General features: G+C 43.1%; 1 protein-coding gene across 3 annotated transcripts in view; it reads left to right on the top strand.

Moving 5' to 3' along the window:
• The window catches only part of INVS (inversin), a 223713-nt gene that overhangs the window by 17166 nt on the left and 188723 nt on the right, over positions 1–17824 (top strand). For all 3 annotated transcript variants that reach the window (XM_054018622.1, XM_054018621.1, XM_054018624.1), the window contains exon 3: positions 11959–12125. In XM_054018622.1, coding sequence (XP_053874597.1) covers positions 11959–12125 — 167 coding nt within the window. The remainder of the gene's footprint in view (positions 1–11958; positions 12126–17824) is intronic.

Here is a 17824-nt window from a genome sequence, read left to right as displayed (position 1 = left end):
GCCTATCTTATTGTGGGGAAATATACATGCCACTAGAACTAAGGCTGCGAGTTTGTCATGGACTTTCCGTGCCCCTTGTGACTTCTGCAGCGGCCAGTGCGGCTGGCTCTGGGTCTGCCCGAGCAGCTTAGGCAGCCCATGGCTAGTTGCACAGGCCACTGCTGGGCAGTCTCGGGCCAGTACCCCCCCCCCCCCAGCAGCAGCAGGAGGAGTTTGGGTGGAGGGCTCAGGGCTGGGATGCAGGAAGGGGTGAGGGCTCTGGATGGCACTTACCTTGCGGGGGGCTCCCTGCAAGTGGCAACATGTCCCTCCCTCAGCTCCTAGCTCTGCGCGCTGCCTCTGCCTGTAGGCGCCGCCCCCACAGCTCCCATTGGCCATGGTTCCCGGCCAATGGGAGCTGCGAAGCTGACAGCACACAGAGCTAGCAGCTTAGGAAGGGACATGTCGCTACTTCTGAGAAGCTGCATAGGGAGCCTGCCAACCGCCACCCCCACCCGAGCACTTGCAGTGATACCGGACCACCCGCCCCCCCAGCACCTGCGGCGTCCCCCCGGTCATCACCCGCGGTGCCCCCACAAGCACCCACAGCACTCCCAAGATTTAGTCAGGGATATAGTACAAGTCATGGATAGGTCATGGGCTGTGAATTTTTGTTTACTGCCCATGGCCTATCCATGACTTTTACTAAAAATACCCATGACTAAAAGGTAGTCTTAAGTATAACTAAATAATGTATAGTTAAGGCTACGTTTTAGTCGTGGGTATTTTTAGTAAAAGTCACGGACAGGACATGGGCAGTAAACCTAAATTCATGGCCTGAGACCTGTTCGTGACTTTTACTAAAAATACCTGTGACTGAAACTTGGGTGGGTACTGGGTGGGGAGGAGCAGTCCAGGGGCACCACGAGTGCTGGCGGAAGTGGCCCAGGAGACCCCGCTTTCAGGGGTACTGGGCAGCGCGGCCTGAGCCCCTGCTATTCCTGGGGGTGGGAGGTCAGGCCGCAGTGTGTGGCCAGGATACCTGCTGGTGCTGGGGCGGGGGCCTTGTTGGCAGGGCTCCCTACCCGGCTCTGCGTCCCTGCAGCTTCTAGGCGGTGGAGGGGTCATGGGGCTTGGCATGCTGCTCCCACCGCAAGTGCCGGCTGCCGCAGTTCCCGTTGGCCGGGAAGGGCAGCCAATGGGAGCTGCGGGCCCGGGGCCTGCGGGTGCGAGCAGCCTGCGGCGTGAAGCTTCCCCCCTCAGCTCCTTTGCTGCTAGGAACTGAAGGGCCGTGGGAGCTGGGGAGCCCTCCACCCTGAGGTAAACGCCCCCCTCCTACACACCCAAACTGCTGTTGCTGGCCCAGCTCGGGCAGTCCCTAAGCCAGCACCAGTGGCTCCAAAAGTCATGGAGGTCACGGAAAGTCACAGAATCCATGACTTCTGTGACAGACTCGCAGCTTTATGGTATAGTACATGCATCTAAAGAAAATATTGTAGCTCTTTTGTACTGTATGATTAATTGATTACTATTTCATGTTGTCCAGTGTTGTCATCATAATCCAAACTGTAAAATCTATGGAGCATGGTACCATCTCTTCTGTATCCTGTACAACAGATAGTCTAGATATTTAAGTACCAGTGTAAAGAAAGACCGTTGTAAAGTAAACATCCAAGGTAGCAAAGTGGAAGTTGCCATAGGAACTATTTTGTTTTAACATATTAATTTATGCAGCTCTGAACAAACCAGCTGCTGAACAAACCAGCAAACAGCATTTCCTAGCTGTACCAGTGTGTCACTGCACCCAACAGCCTTCCCTGCCTCCAGTGGAGTTCTGGTCCAAAGCATTTCTTAACTATACGAGTGACTCACTATTCCCACCAGATTCTGGGCCACAGCACCTTTTAACTGTGCCACAGACACATTTAACACTGACTCAGATTCCCTGGCGAGGGTAGACAGTGAGCTCGCTATCTCAACCACTGAGTCTGTCCATGGCAGGCTTGTACCTGGGCCCTTGGGGTTTAACCCTTGTTGCATCATTACAGAAAACAAAATATCAAGAAAAATAATTTCCCATGTTCCCACAGTCAGAATCTCAGAACAACCTTTATTGTCCATGATGACTCAGGTGCCAGGCAGGGTGATGGGGTCCATCATATACCCCCTTATTTCTGCCGTCTTCAGTCCCATGAATGTAACTTGACCCTCTTCTACTTTTCAAGCTGCCTGCTTTCATCCTGGTCATCAAGGTTCTATTGCTCCAGCTCTGCCTCCTGGCTTCCAGCTCCATTGTCTCTCTTCAAGAGAGAAGAACATTGTTTTACAAACTATACTCTGTTTGTGATGAAATTTGTGTAAAACTGTGAAGTGAGAACTTAAAAGCTTTTAAGAGCCAAGGAAGAAGTGCACAATCAGTTTTGGTTTCCATTGTTTATCATTAGCATAACTATTACATCCTGAATGAAGTCCCAGATTAATGACCATATAAAATAATTAGGTGAACAAGTGACAATACCCATTTCTACTTATTGCTTTCTAATACTGCTACTGAACACTACAACTTATCACCTTGAGCAGCAATGAACAAACATTGTAAGCCTAGAAACCATAAAGAAAATAAGATGGCATTCTAATTTACTTTACTATTACACATTAAAGAACATATATATGATCTGCTGGCTTCCCTAAAATTGTAACTGTATCACCTAAAACAATTAGAGTTCATTACTTTTTAAAAACTGTGTAGTGTATGTAACTAATGTCGATGGTAACTATGTTAGATTCTAGTTTATTTTCTTTATCAAAGAGCAGCTACATGTATAACTAGGGCTTAATTAAAACAAAACAAAAAACAAAAAAACCCCTTTCAGTAGCACTAACCCTAACATTTAAAAATAATTTATAATAAAACCTCGCTAATAACCTCTTTTCATGCTGTTAGATGGAGTATGCTATAAAATCAAGTGTTAAGGCAAGGCACCTAGAACTCTTTTGTTGGTGTTTGGTGTCTTATAATTTATATCTAAATAAATAAAATGCACACAAAACATCAGTCTCTCTGCACTTTGCAAGAATGATTCAGGGCAGTATTCTCACCCAGCCCTTTGGGGCCTGTGTTTGTACACATGAAGACTTGTGTATATACACAGGTATAGGCAGGGGCTAAAAAAGTACCCCTTAATAGCAAAGTGTTGCAGTGAGGTGGTGATATTTTGACTTAATTTCATTTTGCAAAAAAATCCTGTAGAATATTTATTAGGTATTAAAATATCTCCTATTTTTAAAACTAAACGACACTTCTAAAATTAAAGGATCAAAGTACTTTTTGTGGTGCATTATTTTTGCTTTTGTATTGCCTGCTTAGTCTAATTTACAAAATTCAGTAAACTGCAACAGTTCTCTGTCATTAGTGTAAATTAGCAAGGCTCTATTGTAATTAATTATTGTGCATCTGTACTTCATGCTGTTGGCTGACATACCACACAAAAGACAATGATTGTGGTCAGTCCAGTCCAGCCAAAATCAGAATTGTTTTGTGCATCAGCCCTCTTATTTCTGGGATGGATGAGACAAGGCCAAGGGTGAGCTTTTTGGGAGCATTCATTGAGTGTAGTCATCAGCATCATACTAGGCTGATGCAGCAAGATTATAGTTAGATGCCTAGGGAAGGTTACAGACAGACTCAACATTACAAAAAAAAATCTAAGTTGTTTATATTAAACTTAGCTTCTGAGTTGAAGAGACCTTCCCTTTCTAATTTCAGCTTCCTGAACTGATGACTGGCTAGCTTGACTAATGCCAGAAGTAGTTTGATCAGGAGTAGAGCTGGAAAAAGTGTTTTGGATTAATAGTTTATTTGCTGAAAGAGTATAGTTTTGGTCAACCTGAAACTATTTGCGATGTTGACACAAATTTGCCACATGGTGACAATTTTTTCCTTTAACTTAAGTGCCATTTACAAAATGAGTTGGTACTTCCCCCCACTATGAAAATATGCCCCTCTCGCCTCACCAAAATATTCTGTCTCTCTCTATCCACCAAGCCTTTGTAGTTTTAAAGGTTGTCATCAGCACCTTGGTTTCTTTGTTCTGCCTTTAGGGATTTTCCATTCTCCAAGCCCCTTCCCTGCTGAAAAACTTAGGCTATGTCTACACTATAGACTTTGCAGCTGCGCTGCTGTAAGTCTCCTGTGTAGCCATTCTATGCTGATGGGAGGGAACTCTTCCGTCAGCATAATTAAAATCCATCCCCAATGAGTGGTGGTAGCTATATTGGCAGGAGAGCGTCTCCCACCAACACAGTGCTGTCCAAACTGGTGCTTCCGTCATTGAAACTTATGTCTGTCAGGGTTTGTTTGTTTTTGTTTTTTTTTTTTCACATCCCTGGCCAACAAAAGTTTTAGCAACAAAAGTGCTAATGTAGACATAGCTTTAGACAAAATGTTTTCCTGAGGGTTCAGCCCTCCAGTTGTCCTTAGGTGTTAGGGCATTCACCTGGGATGTGGGAGACCCCATTCAGTTCCTTCCTTTGTCTCATATGGAGCAGAGATTAGATCACTGGGCTATGGGATATTCTGGAGTGGGTGTAGCTCAGTCTCTCCTGTTGAGCTGTTCAACTATATATAAATAGTCAATGTGGCAGGGATTTGAAACTTGGGTCTTCTTGGGTCTCCCAGACAGGAGAGATGGAGATAGACCCGTTCCCCAGAGAGAGTGCACAAGAGAAGGGGAAAAAATCACCTTTAAAGGCAGGGAACAAGGAGACTTTATGTCCCTGTACAGTATGGGTACCTCCTCTGGTACCGAGACTACCCAAAAAGACTTCCAATACTGAGAGCAAGCAGCACCTGCAGTGGTTCTGGAAGTGGAGCCTTCTAAACTCAAGGACTCCTCAACAAGCAACGATTCCATCAAATCTGACATCCTCAGTACAGTCCTCATCAAGTCATGGCAAGAAGTGCACATATCGTCCATCAGTACAGTCCCCAGTACTTCTTGACATGGTTACTCCCAAGGAATAGTGCCCAAACTCACTGGTACAGCCCAGATTCCTCTTCTGTGAAGATCTTTGTATCCTGGAAGAACACAAATCCTCTCTGCTGAGGGATACTGAAAGGGTTTTCTTACCAGTACTGACAGTTCCTCTGGATCTGGCCTGTCTTCCAGTATTACCATACTATATCACGAAGACTCTACCTCCAATACCAATGCAGTTACAACCCCTTCCTTGGCCTTTGATACTGACACCTGTAACGCCTCCCGATAGACACAGGAGAGGACTCTTCCTTGGACTCTGATGTCTGTCAAGGATTTCGCCACCTTCCTGTTCCAGCCTCTCTCCGTAGGGTACATCTCAAGGATATGATCCTCAATTGATGACTGACTCATCAGCTCGGAGTGCTACGTCCTACCCCTTTCCCTTATGCCCCAACACAGTGGGCTTTTGGAATCATTGGGTACCCTACGACTAACAGTTCTAAAGAATACTATCATGTAGGTGGACCTGTCAAAACCAACAGCCACCGAATCTTGGGACCCTCTTCCTCAAGGTGAGCCTCCACAAGAGTGAGGCATAGAGGAGACACCATCATCCAATAAATCTTCCTTCTCACCAGATGAAGCAGTTATGCCCCCCCCCCCGCTTCTACTCAGATGAATACAAAACCTTTCAGGACCTCATAAAAAGGATTGCAGAAGCCTTGTACGTCCCTTGGGAGGAAATACAAGTCCAGAAAGGAGTGCTGAAGTTCATCTTTTAGTCCTCTTCTCAGGGCAAGATTGTTACTCATCAGTGACTTCTTATTGCAAGCCTGCACAGTATTGCAAACACCAGTGACCATTCTACCTATTTGTAAATGGGGTCATAAAAATTAGTATGTACTGGCCAAGGGTTCAGAGTACCTTTCTCCCACCCTACCCTTTAACTCTTTGATCATCAATGCTGTCAATAAAAGAAACAGTATCAGTCTAGATCAACCCCCTCCAACTAGGAGCTTAAGCACCTGGACCTTTCCAGCCATAAAAGCTATTCTTTAGTGCTGTGAAATTCAGAGTTGTCAGCTATCAGGACTTGACAGCAAAATATAACTCCACAAATTGCTCCAAATTTTCTCATTTTATTGATCATTTGCTTCAAAACCAGAGGAAGCAGTTTCGAGACCTGATCACAGAAGGCCAGGTGATTGCTAAGATTTCCCTTCAGACGTCACTCGATGCAGTGGACATGGCTTTGTACTCTCTGGCAACTGCTGCAGTCATGCGTCAAGTATCATGGTTTCAATCCTCTGTCCTCCCCATGGAAGTACAGAATACTCTGGAGGACCTTCCATTTGAAGGGCCTAAGCTTTTCGTTGATGCCATAGATGGAGCCCTCCACTCATTCAAAGATTCCAGGGCAACTTTGTGATCCCTTGGCGTCTATACACCTGTGACAAAGATTAAATGCTATGAGCCGCAGATAGCTCAATTGCCTCTCCTAGTCCACTGCCAAACCTCCAGAAAGAGGTCCAGATTTCCTAATCAGGGGCCATCCTCTACAGTGAGATCTCAGTGGCAACTTCCTCTAAGCAACTGTTTTTACTCATCGGTTGAGCGTTGTGAATTATCCCCTTTTCTGGATCCTTTGCTATACTATCCCACTCCTTTATGAGGACCGCCTCTCTCATTTCATACTTTCTGGGAGCTCATCATCTCAGAAAGATGAATCCAAGAGAGTTTCATTGGGCTGTCCAGTTCAGCTCCATCCCTCCTTCCCATACCGTCCCCATCCTTTTTTCAGGGAATCTTCTCACGAGGGTCTCTTATGAGAGATGATACAATCTCTTCTGCTTCTGGGGTGATCAAACCCATTCCAATGGATTTCCATCAGGAGAGGGTTCTACTCCAGGTACTTCCGGGTTCCCAAGAAGAAAAGGATTTTTGATCTCAACGCTTTAAACACCTTTATCCTCACTGAGCAGTTTAGGATGGTAACCATGGTACTGATCCATATTTGGATCTGGGCAAGTGGTTCATTGCCCTCTGCCTCCAGGATGGGTACTTTCATGTAACTTCCCCCGGGTGCTTCCTATGATTCATCATTGGCAAGGACCATTATCAGTACCATGTCCTGCCCTTTGGCCTTTCAACTGCCCCAAGTGTCTTCACAAAGTTCCTATCAGCCATTGCAGCCAATCTTTGTCAGATGGGAATAATTTTCTTCCCCCATCTTGATGACTGGCTCCTCAAGGATTGCTTCTTTCTTGAGGTGCATTTGGCAGCCAATAAGGAACTTATTCCTCTTCCACTCTCTGGGCCTCTGACTCAATGTGAGAAAAGTCTGCTCTCACTCCTCTACAACTAATAGACTTCATCCGAGCCATACTGGACTCCATGTCTGCCAGAGCGTACCTGTCAGTGGACGGGTTTGCTATAGTGTCCAGCCTTATTTTCACACTACAACAGAGTCCTCAAACAGCAGCAAGAGTTGACCTTTTGTTCCTGGACCATGTGGGAGCCTGTACATCAGTAACACTACATGCAAGGCTGGCTCAGTTCTTTCTACACCCCTAGCAAGCACAAACTGCTCAAACTGGTGGCAATAGATTGGAGGGTTCTCTGCTCCCTAAACTGGTGGAAAGATCATTGAAAGTACTGTGCGGGAGTTCCCTTTTCACATGCTTCTCTCACAAGGATTACCACCGCAGATGCCTACCTTCTGGGTTGGGGCACCCATTGCCAGGACTTCATTTCCAGCTCTTTGCACACATTTTCCCAGCACTACGCTATCATGTATGGGTTAGGGCTAATGTGGCCTTTGGTGAAGCTATTCTATGCTCTACTGAATCTATATTCTCAACATCCTCCTCTGTAATTTAGGGCACTGTTTAGGAATCTTCTAGGGAGCACCCATTGGGACAATAACTCAAAGAAGAAGGAGAGGTTACTTAGCTTGTATAGTTGCTAGAGTAGCTGTTTTGCCTCTATGGTTGCTCCACTTCCCCTCTCCTTTGGAGTCCTTGTCTCTGGTCTTCATTGTTGAGAAGGAACTGGAGCTGCAGTGGGTCCATCACTCTCTCTGCAACCTTGTACTGGAGTACGAGGCTGTGTGGGGCACAGATGTGGCTGCTACTCACAAGGATTTCTAATCAAGACTGTATGGGTTTGCACACAGCCTGATGGGGAGCACCCATAAAGAGACAACATCTTGAAGAATTCCAATTATTGTACAATGTAAGTAACCTGTCTTTCTGGTTCAGGTTGAACTGAATTCCCCCCTCCCCCCAATACTCTCTCACACACTTTTTTTTTTTTTTAAACTGCCAGTGAACTGAAAAGTCAATTAATTCCTCAGCTCTAATCAGGAGGCTCTTAGACTTACTGGAAACTCTGACAGAGTGTCCAAGAATAGGGATGACAGAGAACTGCAGGAGGTAATTCAACAGCAGATGGCATTGCATTTTGTGGTCTCTTATCTATCACAAACAAGGTAAATACCGGGAGTTAACTAAGTACTGTAGTTACTTACCATTACTCTGAGTCTGTTAATAACCCTAGTTCATATCACCTGCTGAGAACGTATGATTTGATAAAGCAGAGCACAAGGGTGAGGCAGTGGACTAAATGGAGCAAGAAATAATCTTTTTGGTATGGTACTGAATCATGCCTGTTCAAAGGCAGACATTGTGCTTGGTTGCCCTGAAGGGTAAGAAGAGGGGGATTCAAAAAGAAGTTTAATTTTTATATACGTGTAACGGGGCACACTCGCCTCTCATGAGCACCCACTTGGCTGAGTGCAGGCCCCTGCACACTCTCTCTGTCTGTGGTGGGCCTTTGGTGACTCAGCCCTCTGGCCAAGTCACACACAGTCTGTCTCTGAGAGCAAAGCAAAACCCCTTCCAGGGTACAAGTCCAACAGCAGTCTCTCTCAGTGCTCTCTGTAACATTTCACTCAAGTTGTCCCCAGGACTCCCTCCCTGGAGACAATGTCTTTAGACTCTTAGGGCCTTTCTGGCTGCAGCTCTCCATCTGGGGAACTATAGTTCAGTTCCCCCTCTGGGGTGCTTCAGTGTCCAGTCCACTTCCCCCAGTGGCTAATGAGGGGGAAGGGCGAGATCTGGCCCCACCCACTACTCCGGGTCCCAGCCCAGCAACCCTGTAGATAGCAACTGTCCACTGTGCATAGGCGCCGACTTACCCGTTTTTCCATGGGTGTTGGATATCGCCCCCACCCCCACTTTACCCCTTCCATGTGGCCCTGCCCTGCCTCTTCCTACCCCTTCCTTGCCCCCATTTCAACCCCTTCCCCAAAGTCTCCGCCCCCTCCCTGCTCCTATTCCAACTCCTTCCCCAAATCTTCACCCCGGCCCCACCTCTTCTCTGCCTCCTCCCCTGAGCGTGCCACGTTCCCGCTCCTCCCCGCCGTCCCCCCCCCCGGCCCACCAGCGGCGGTCGGGAAGTGCTGGGAGGTAGGCAGAGGAGCGGGGATGTGGCATGCTTGGGCGGGGAGGAGGAGAGCACCCACTTTTTTTTCCCCGTGGGTGCTCCAGCCCCAGAGCACCCACGGAGTCCGCGCCTATGCCACTGTGTCCTTTTATCTAAGTCATGCTGCTGCTCTAATTCCCTGGGCCACTTCCCCACAGCCCCGTGCCATCTTCAGCCTTAACTCAGGGCCTTGTCCTAATGGAGGCCCAGCAACCAGCTCAGGCTCCTTCTTACTCTCTCTGGCTTCCTGCAGCTCCCTCAGCCACCCACACACTATCCATGCTCTTCCAGCTCCAGCAAGGAACTGGCCTTACTCTGGCCCTGCAGCTCTTCTTATACTGACCTCCTGGGCTCTGATTGGCTGTATCCCACACTGCCACTCTAGGCAGCTTGGAGGACCCTCTCCACTGCCCTTTTATGGGACGGGGAGGTTTCAGGCCTCAGAGGGTCTGGTATACCCCATCATAATATGTACCCAGTGAATAGGCTGTTTAAGATTTATGAGGGGAATCTTTCTAGCACTCCATTCCAGGTCTGCCTTTAAAAAATACCTCGGGGACAGGTGAGAGGGGAGGAAGGGGTCTAGAGCAGGGGTCAGCAACCTATGGCACATGTGCCAAAGGCAGCACGCGAGCTGATTTTCAGTGGCACTCTGCTGCTGGCCTGGGGTTCTGTCCGCCGGCCCCGCTCAGCCCGGCCTGCCTGGATGGACAGAAGCCCGAGCTGGCAGCGGGCTGAGCGGCTCAGCCTGCTGCCGGTCTGGGGTCCTGGCCTCCAGCCCTGCTCAGCCTGCTGCCAGTCTGGGGTTCCATCTGTCGGCCCCTGTAAATGTAAAATGTATTACTGGCATGCGAAACCTTAAATTACAGTGAATAAATGAGGACTTGGCACACCACTTCTGAAAGGTTGCCGACCCTTGGTCTAGAGCAAGCTGGATGGGACTCAAAGAAGCCCATGCTGTTGACCCTGGTTTTAGAGTCCAAGGTTAGATTTCCATAAGCAGAGTGGTCTGGAATTCCCCTCCTCTCAGAGGTGAGGGATCGAGCTAGTGATTTGTGGGGGGAGTGATGACAAAACTCAAACTGTTGATGGGGGAGCCGAACCTTTAAATTGTGCACCCCCCACTCTCAGCAGGCACCAGTCGTCTCTGGCAGAAGCCTCTAGCCCCACCACCCAGCTGCAGGGCAGAAGCCCCTAGCTCCCCACTCCAGTCTGTTAGGCGGAGAATTGGGGAGGGAGGGGGATGGAGCAGGCTCTGTGAGCTGCACTTTAACAGTAAAAGAGCCACATGCAGCTCCTGAGCCGAGGTTTGGCCACCCCTGGTCTAGAGTCTCATGAAGTTTAATTCTTTCCTTAAAGCCCCAGCTTCTGGAGTCGTGATTATATTAGCATCTGAGCTTTCATTTACAAAAAATAACTTTCTAGCCCTCCTGATTGCAGAGAGAACTTGAAAATGTGAATCTTAAAGTCTCAGTATCCAGAGGACAAATAACACTAACCGAACATTTATTCTTTTATAGAAATATATCATGGTTTTAAAACTAATTCCGTTATATTGGGGGGGGGGGGGGCTAATTCATGTTTTTTTGAATGTTTGGGATTGGTAGTCCCAGGATGCTGCAAACTGAAACATGTGTTATGAGCTAGTTGTGTTCTTCTGCCAGGCAGCTGCACAAACGATTAAGGGGGAGGAAGGAATCCCCTGCATCGCCATATTAACTTTCAGTGGGTTGTGGCTCTGGACACAGAGGGAGTTAGGAAACTGCATGATATAATCGTATAGTATTCCTTAGGTGTTTATTTTTATATTAAATATGATTTATTTATCCTGCTCCCAAATGTTCTATTTCTAACGTGTTGCAGATTTTTATACTGATGATACAAAACAACATTGTAGAAGTTGTCAGGTGGGAGCTCAATTTAGACAGCTTAGTAGAGGATACTTGGGGCATTTGATACCCAGGAAGGTGGGGGTTGGTTTCTGTTTTTGACACCCAGGAAGCAGTTAAGGCTTTTGGCATTGTGGGGGTGCATTTTCATTCCCTCCCTATTGTGGGTGGGAAAGGAAGGGATCTGAATTTTTTAGAAGGGCTTGAACTTCAAGTTTCCATTCCCAACAACTCTTGGCAGCAACCAGCTGACTCGCTCACCCTGTGTCAATATTTGCATCCAAAAGAGATGGATAAGCATGTTAGCTGATTGTTTATGCTAAAATGAGGAGCAGTGAAATAGATGATATATTGATGTTAAAATCAAGTTTCATGAAGTTTCTCCTTCTATTCCTTATTATGGGATGGGGTAAAAAAAGTAGGGACTGATCTGTTTTTACAGTAGTCTTCATAATTGTGAGTATTTCTTTTAACTATTAAAACACTTACTGTTGAGGCAGCAACTTGTGACTAAAGATTGTTTTGTCTGTACAGATTTCATGCTCTCTCAAGTGCATAGTAACATTTTACCTTTAATTAAGCTTTAGTGATGCAAACTTTAGTAATCGTCTTTTGTATAATTATAGGAAACCCTGAGTTGAAAGATAAAGAAGACCAGTTTGGGAGAACTCCTCTCATGTACTGTGTGTTGGCTGACAGGCTAGATTGTGCTGAGGCCTTGCTGAAGGCAGGAGTAGGTATTAATAAAGCTGATCATAGCCAGAGAACTGCTCTCCACCTTGCTGCACAAAAGGTAATTAAATAAAAATGCTCTAATACCTAATGCTCAGCTAATGTTGCCACTGGCATTAAGTTTGAGAAACTCTTAAATAACTAAGTAAATGATACCCAGTATTTTCAAAGGACTCTACTGTTCTCTAGGCCATCATGCTATAAATGTTAGTATTTTGGAAAATGTTTCTAGGAATTTGGCTTGTGCAACATTTAATCTCTTTATTCTCTCTATTTTTTGTGATTTAAACATAGTTGAATTCATTTGCCACTAATCTAGTGGCCTTTGCTCTAATAACTCTTCCCTTCTAGGGAAAGCAATTCTTGTCCATTTCAGAATAGACAGTTCAACGAAGTTCTGACTGTGTAAGCTTGCTCGTACATTCAGTGATACATGTTGGAGTATTGTCATTTACTTGAATGGCTACAGGACTGTGCATTAACTATCTATCAGTGCCAGCAGCAACTCTGAGAATTTCTTAAAAGATGAAGTATGTGAAGGGAAATGTAGGTACTGTATTAGGAAGTTAATTACATATGTTGTCCCTTCTTCAGTTATATCAGTTTGTTTCCTATTTATTAGGGCTGTCGATTAATTGCAGTTAACTCACGCGATTAACTTAAAAAAAAGTAATCCTGATTAAAAAAAAATTAATCGCAATTAATTGCACTTTTCATCGCACTGTTAAACAATAGAATACCAATTGAAATTTATTAAATATTTTTTTGATGTTTTTCTACATTTCAAATATATTGATTTCAATTACAATACAAAATACAAAGTGTACAGTGCTTGCTTTATATTTTATTACAAATATTTGCACTGTTAAAATAAAGAAATAGTATTTTTTAATTCACTTCATACAAGTACTGAAGTGCAATCTCTTTATTGTGAAAATGCAACTTACAAATGTAGATTATTTTTCTTGTTACATAACCGTACTCAAAAACACAAAACAGTGTAAAACTTTAGAGCCTACAAGTCCACTCAGTCCTACTTCTTGTTCAGCCAATCGCTAAAACAAACAATTTTGTTTACATTTACGGGAGATAACTTATTTTTTTTATTATTATTTACAGTGTCCTCTGAAAGTGAGAGCAGGCGTTTGCATAGCACTTTTGTAGCTGGCATTGCAAGGTATTTATATGCCAGATATGCTAAACATTCGTATGCCCCTTTGTGCTTCAGCCACCATTCCAGCAGACTTGTAGGCTCTAATGTTTTGCATTCTTTTATTTTTGAGTGAAGTTATATTTTTGTACATAATTCTACATTTGTAAGTTCAACTTTCATGATAGAGATTGCACTACATTATTTGTATTAGTTAAATTGAAAAATACTATTTTGTTTTTTACTGTGCAAATATTTGTAATAAAAAATAATAATATAAAGTGAGCACTGTACATATTGTATTCTGGGTTGTAATTAAAATCAATATATTTGAAAACATCCAAAAATATTTAAATAAATGATATTCTATTATTCTTTAACAGTGCGATTAATTTTTTTAATCACTTGACCGCCCTACTATTTATTTATGATTTATCCATCACAGGTGGCAACAATAAATATAATTTAGTCATGAGGGGAACAATATGTATGAAGAGTATTTAGGATTGGGAGGAGTATCCAAAGTAATGGGGAACCAAGCAGGTGGGTAAGAGGAAGGTGAGATCAGCTGGTCAGCCAGAACATAGGTAGCAAGTTCTTCTGCACCAACTAGGCTTGGAGAGGAATTGTAGGTTATTCTGCAGGGAAGTGACTGCATGGCAAAGGGTATGAAGAGGCACAGCTGGTGGAGAGGAGCTTCAGAGCCAGTCAGGGAAGGACAGCACTGTTTTAAAGGAGTTGCAATGAGGACAGATCATGGCAATTGTATATTGGAATTAATGATTTTTTTTTTAAACTTTTTAATTCATAGTTATGGTTGAGAATTTAATTGTTCAAAAGTTTAAGGTCAGTTCAGCCATGTTCACTCAATTGTGTGTTAAACCATGTAATTTATACTACTTTGTTTTCACCTGTTCATAATTTTCCAAAATATTTAATTTGTGTATATATGTGTGTATATGTGTATATATTTGTTTTAGACAGAGCTATAATGAAATAGGATGAAGTTTGAATTGTGAAATATTTCATGGTCAGAATCCTTACTGAGGATTAGTGTCTATGCTTGGTTTGAAAAGAGAAATGTTTTGATTTAACAGATATGCATGTGCAACTGGTTAAGGCCATATTCCTGCTTCAGGATCTGCTAGAGCGGACCCCAGTACCCAGTTAAATGCCCATTGAAGTCAGTGGGACTCTCAATGGACATAAGGGTCTGTTAATGGATCCCAAAGCAGTATTAGGAAATTTGCCAAGTCAAATTGCTTGCAAGTTTCACTGGGAAATGCTGAAAAGCATGTAAACTGTGTAAGATGGTCTTCTGTAATTCTCTATTTGTTTCTTTTAAAAGTAGTGTTAATTGCACCCCAAAGTTCCTTCAGCTACAAACAACATACAGTAAAAATTGTTGCTTGATAAATGTTGTCCTGAAAGGTAACCTTGCGTGTCTAAATGCCCTAAGTAACCATATAAAGACATCCTGAAATATTTTACTATGTTGGATTACTTTTAGTAAGTGATCACCTCTGCAAGGTGAATAGAGTTCTACCCACAATTGGTTTTAGATATAGTACTACTCTTTTCTAGGAGACTAATTGACCCCTTGCTCCCAAAGCATACCTTCTGAACACATACAGTTATGTATGAGAGACTCTGTTCTTTGCATAGATATGTATACTGCTATAAGATGTTACACTGAATTACCAATGTAGTCCATTCTTTTTTATTGTGTGTATGTAACTGGCAGACAAATTAATGTTTTAGCTACAAGCAAACTTTTCGTACATTAAAAACTTAATTTTATTAAGTATTTCAGATCATTTATATTTTAAGAATTTTGTAAACAAGAACATTTTTCATTTAATTGAGATTTAATCTCATATAGAATTCTTTTCTGCTTCACACAAAGTTTTCAGCTACCTTTATTAATACTACTTATTAGTTTCTTGAGTTGTTTGTTACAAATTTCATTATATGAGGTGAAGATTGCATGTATGTAATATTTTCCATTCCTCCTTCCTTTGTTGAATGTAAACCTCAAACTGTTTCTCTGTCACTCAGGCATATAACAAAATATGCAACATATGCAAAGTTAATATTCAGAGCAACTTTAGTTCCTGAAAGTTTTGACTCTTGCATTAAAACTGGAGTTTTTTTTCTTTGCATTAAATAGTAAATTCATTTAACAGCAAACTCTAATCCAAAATACAACATATATGGCAGAGTTAACATATGTAAAGGGACCTTTCACTTCTGCCTTTCCTTAGTTTTGCCCATGGAGGTGGAAACCAAGCTGGCCTTTTTGCCTCACTGCTCTTTCTTGCACATGCTTCCTGATTGATATTTGGGCAGTTCACTCTAAATCTTAATGAAAATGAGGTCCTGTGCATGCTCAGTGTGGCATTTATAACTTTGTTTCAAAATAAAATCTTTCAAATTAACAGCACCTTGTGTGTGATTTTATTATTTTTGAACCCCAGGGGGGGTTCAAACTATTGAGAGAGGCTTAAATCATGAGATTTTAAAAATATATTTTGAGTTCTTTATATTTGCCTTCTGGCTTTTGATCTTTTAGAGTTCATAGTTTCTAACCTTCATGTTTGAGCAAAAAAGCGAGAACTTTTTTTCCCCCTTCAAAACAAAAGGTGAGTTTCTCTCATAATCCTCTGACCAGAAGAGCTGGGGCTTTAAGAAAGTCACCAAAAAAAAGTGAGATTTACAATAAAATTGTGTGAATTAGCAACATGCAAAGTAAGCTGTCATGGGATAAAAGGAAAGGTCCTCTCATGGATTGGTAACTGGATAAAAGATGGGAAAGAAAGGGTCAGTCTTCAGAATGGAGAGCGGTAAATAGTGGTGTCCTCTAAGGGTCTGTACTGGGACCAGTCCTATTCAACATATTCATAAATGATCTGGAAAAAGGGATAAACAGTGAGGTGGCAAAATTTGTAGATGATACAAAACTACTCAAGATAGTTGTCCCAGGCAGACTGCAAAGAGCTACAAAAGGATCTCTCAAAACTGAATGTCTGGGCAACAAAATGGCAGATGAAATTCAATGTTGATAAATGCAAAATAATGCACATTGGAAAACCATAAATAATAATTTAGATGGGGTCTAAATTATCTGTTATCACTCAAAAAAGAGATCTTGGAGTCATTTTGGATAGTTCTCTGAAAACATCCACTCAGTGTGCAGCAGAAGTCAAAAAAGCAAACAATGTTGGGAATCATTAAGAAAGGGAAAGATAATAACACAGAAAATATCATATTGCCTCTATATAAATCCATGGTACGACCACATCTTAAATACTGCATGCAGATGTGGTCGCCCCATCTCAAAAAAGATATATTGGATTAGAAAAGGCTCAGAAAAGGGCAACAAAAATGATTAGGGGTATGGAATAGCTTCCGTATGAGGAGAGATTAATAAGCCTGGGACTTTTCAGCTTGGAAAATAGATGACTAAGGTGGGGATTTGATAGAGGTCTATAAAATAATGACTGGTGTGGAGAAAGTACATAAGGAAGTTTTATTTACTCTTTCTGGTAACACAAGAACTAGGGATCCCCAAATGAAATTAATAGGCAGCAGGTTTAAAACAAACAAAAGGAAGTATTGTTTCATATAGTGCGCACAGTCTGTGAAACTCTTTGCCAGAGGATGTTGTGAAGGCTAAGACTATAACAGGGTCAAAAAAGAACTAGATAAGTTCATTGAGGATAGGTCCATCAATAGCTATTAGCCAGGATGGGCAGGGATGGTGTCTCTAGCCTCTGTTTGCCAGAAGCTGGGAATGGGTGTTAGGGGATGGATCACTTGATGATTACTTATTCTGTTCATTCCCTCTGGGGCACCTGGCATTGGCCACTGTCGGAAGACAGGACATTGGGCTAGATGGACCTGTGGTCTGACCCAGTATGGCCATTCTTATGTTCTTAACACGGAATTAGGAAAGCACCCTCTTAATTCATTAAGGACTCTGTGTCACTTTTTATTTTGAGAGTTCTTCTGAGGATGTAGTAAGACCTGTCAAGAACATTTTGAGAAATCAAATGGCACCAACCAGTTCTCATGAGGAGGGCTTTAAATTAGATCGCATGGGGATGGAGACTTAAGCCCGGCGGTAAATGAGGAAGTGTTTCCTCCCGGTATCCCACAAGGAGGAGGGTGCAACAGGGGAGGCCTACTTAGAAAGTAGGGCAATCAACTAGTTATCTTAGGTGCCTGTACACCCCACCAGCTCATAGTCGCAATCCTTAGCTTCTTCATTTACCAACCTGAATGCTTTTCAGTTAGTGTGGGAAAAGCTCAGTTTTCCCCACTAGAAGAACAGCAATAACTGTTCTCTATAAACACTCAGGCCCTCCTGTCCGCCAAGGAACTCTGCAAAGAATGGCAACTGTTCTTCCTTGGTGCAGTGAAAGCATTTAACTTTTCTATCCCCATCTGACTGTGGGGTACCTACATCAGAGCATGCAAAAAGGGTTGCAAGATTTTCTTACAGAGGGGAAAATATGCTATTTTTTTCTCCAAATATATGATTCAAAAATGAACCTGCCCAAACTTAAATATTTTAAATCATCTGTGGACTGAGACTTAGCATGTGAAAT

Source organism: Malaclemys terrapin, chromosome 2 (genome assembly GCF_027887155.1).
Source record: "Malaclemys terrapin pileata isolate rMalTer1 chromosome 2, rMalTer1.hap1, whole genome shotgun sequence".
Classification (NCBI taxonomy): Eukaryota; Metazoa; Chordata; order Testudines; family Emydidae; genus Malaclemys; species Malaclemys terrapin.
Note: the sequence above shows the minus strand (reverse complement) of the source record. Positions and strands in the feature narration are given on the sequence as shown.